Source organism: Caenorhabditis briggsae, assembly GCF_000004555.2.
Source record: "Caenorhabditis briggsae complete genome, chrI, whole genome shotgun sequence".
Taxonomy (NCBI): Eukaryota; Metazoa; Nematoda; class Chromadorea; order Rhabditida; family Rhabditidae; genus Caenorhabditis; species Caenorhabditis briggsae.
Genome location: NC_013489.2, coordinates 4,946,982 through 4,948,234, shown reverse-complemented (window position 1 = coordinate 4,948,234; position 1,253 = coordinate 4,946,982). Strand labels below are relative to the sequence as shown.

The following is a 1,253-nucleotide window of genomic DNA, read 5'->3' as shown; positions in this document are numbered from 1 at the left end:
TAAAATATTGGAATTGTTGAATTGAGAACAGTAAACATCGGTCAGCTGTTAACTTACTAGAAGTGGTTTTTGAAATCCGAACTCTTTGCTACCCTCCATCTTCGGTGGAGACTTTTTGGGCGTGTCCCAACCATCAGAGGAGCCATTTAGGTTAGGAGCTGACTTCTTCGGCGTTGCCTCTTCACTGAGCAGATCGTCGAAAGTTGGTTGTGGTGTTACATTTGAAGATCTTGTCTGACTAATTGTTCCCGAACGCAAACTCGAAACTGAATCATTTAATCTTGCATCCGTAGTATATTTTTCAGCCGTCTCAACAACATTAACTTGTGGAGCTACGTTCACAACTTCGATGGGAAGACTCTCTTTCGATGCCCCGTCACCAGGTTTTTTCAATGGAAGCTGATTTGTCATTGCTCTGTGCTGATCTAGAAATTTTTGAATGCTTGATCTTCCGAACGCACACTCGCTGTTGGCAACTATATTCAGAGTGATCGGTTCCGAAATTTTCAAATCAGACAGATCGAGACTGGAATAGTATTATCAAGTTACGTCTGTGTGTGTGCAACTTACCTGATATCATCACTCTCGTCAGCATCTCTATTTCCTAGTTCGTTTGCGATCACCAGTTCATTTTGATTGTTCTCTTTATTTGGAACTGATTCTGGGAACTCCAGAGGAAGCATTTCCTGATTTATCAGTTGCTGATACGTTAACGGATATGGATCTCTTTCTGACAGAGCACTGTGTCCATGAATTTTCTTTATTTCTTCCGAACTCGTCAACGAATTTCCACTGAGTGATAAGAAGTCAATGACTAGTTTTCTCTCATCCATGTTCTTCATATAGATAAGTGCTTTCACACCAGTCTTTTTTCTAATTTTGTCACTGTAGAAATTCCTGATTTCGTTATTGTTTTCGGTAACGTATCCGGGGCGGAACATGGTGACTCCAACAAGACGAGCAACATGAAGAGAGCAAGGAAATTTTTCGAGGCTGAGATCTTTCATTACGAAAAGATATTTCAACTTCAGTACTATGATTTGAATGCGGTCGAGAAAAGCGACTTCGTACTTCCGCTCGTTTTGATCGCTGTTAACTTCGGAGAGCACCATACAGCGGTAGCAGCTTCCGTCTTTATGTTTATATACGAATAGTCCTCCAGTTCTCACATCTGATTCATTCGGGTTGAGAGTTAATTCCGATTTAGCTTGTTGCAGAGCCTCGTGAAGATCACTGGACATTTGCTGATCAAG

General features: G+C 41.3%; 1 protein-coding gene across 1 annotated transcript in view; it reads right to left on the bottom strand.

Moving 5' to 3' along the window:
* Positions 1-1,241, bottom strand: part of Cbr-hpo-40 — a gene marked incomplete at both ends in the record, with an annotated part of 6,270 nt that extends 5,029 nt beyond the window's left edge. The window contains 2 exons of the mRNA XM_045244604.1: positions 54-526; positions 571-1,241. Of these exons, the coding sequence (XP_045092520.1) occupies positions 54-526; positions 571-1,241 (1,144 nt within the window). The remainder of the gene's footprint in view (positions 1-53; positions 527-570) is intronic.
* Between the last annotated feature and the right edge of the window lie 12 nt (positions 1,242-1,253).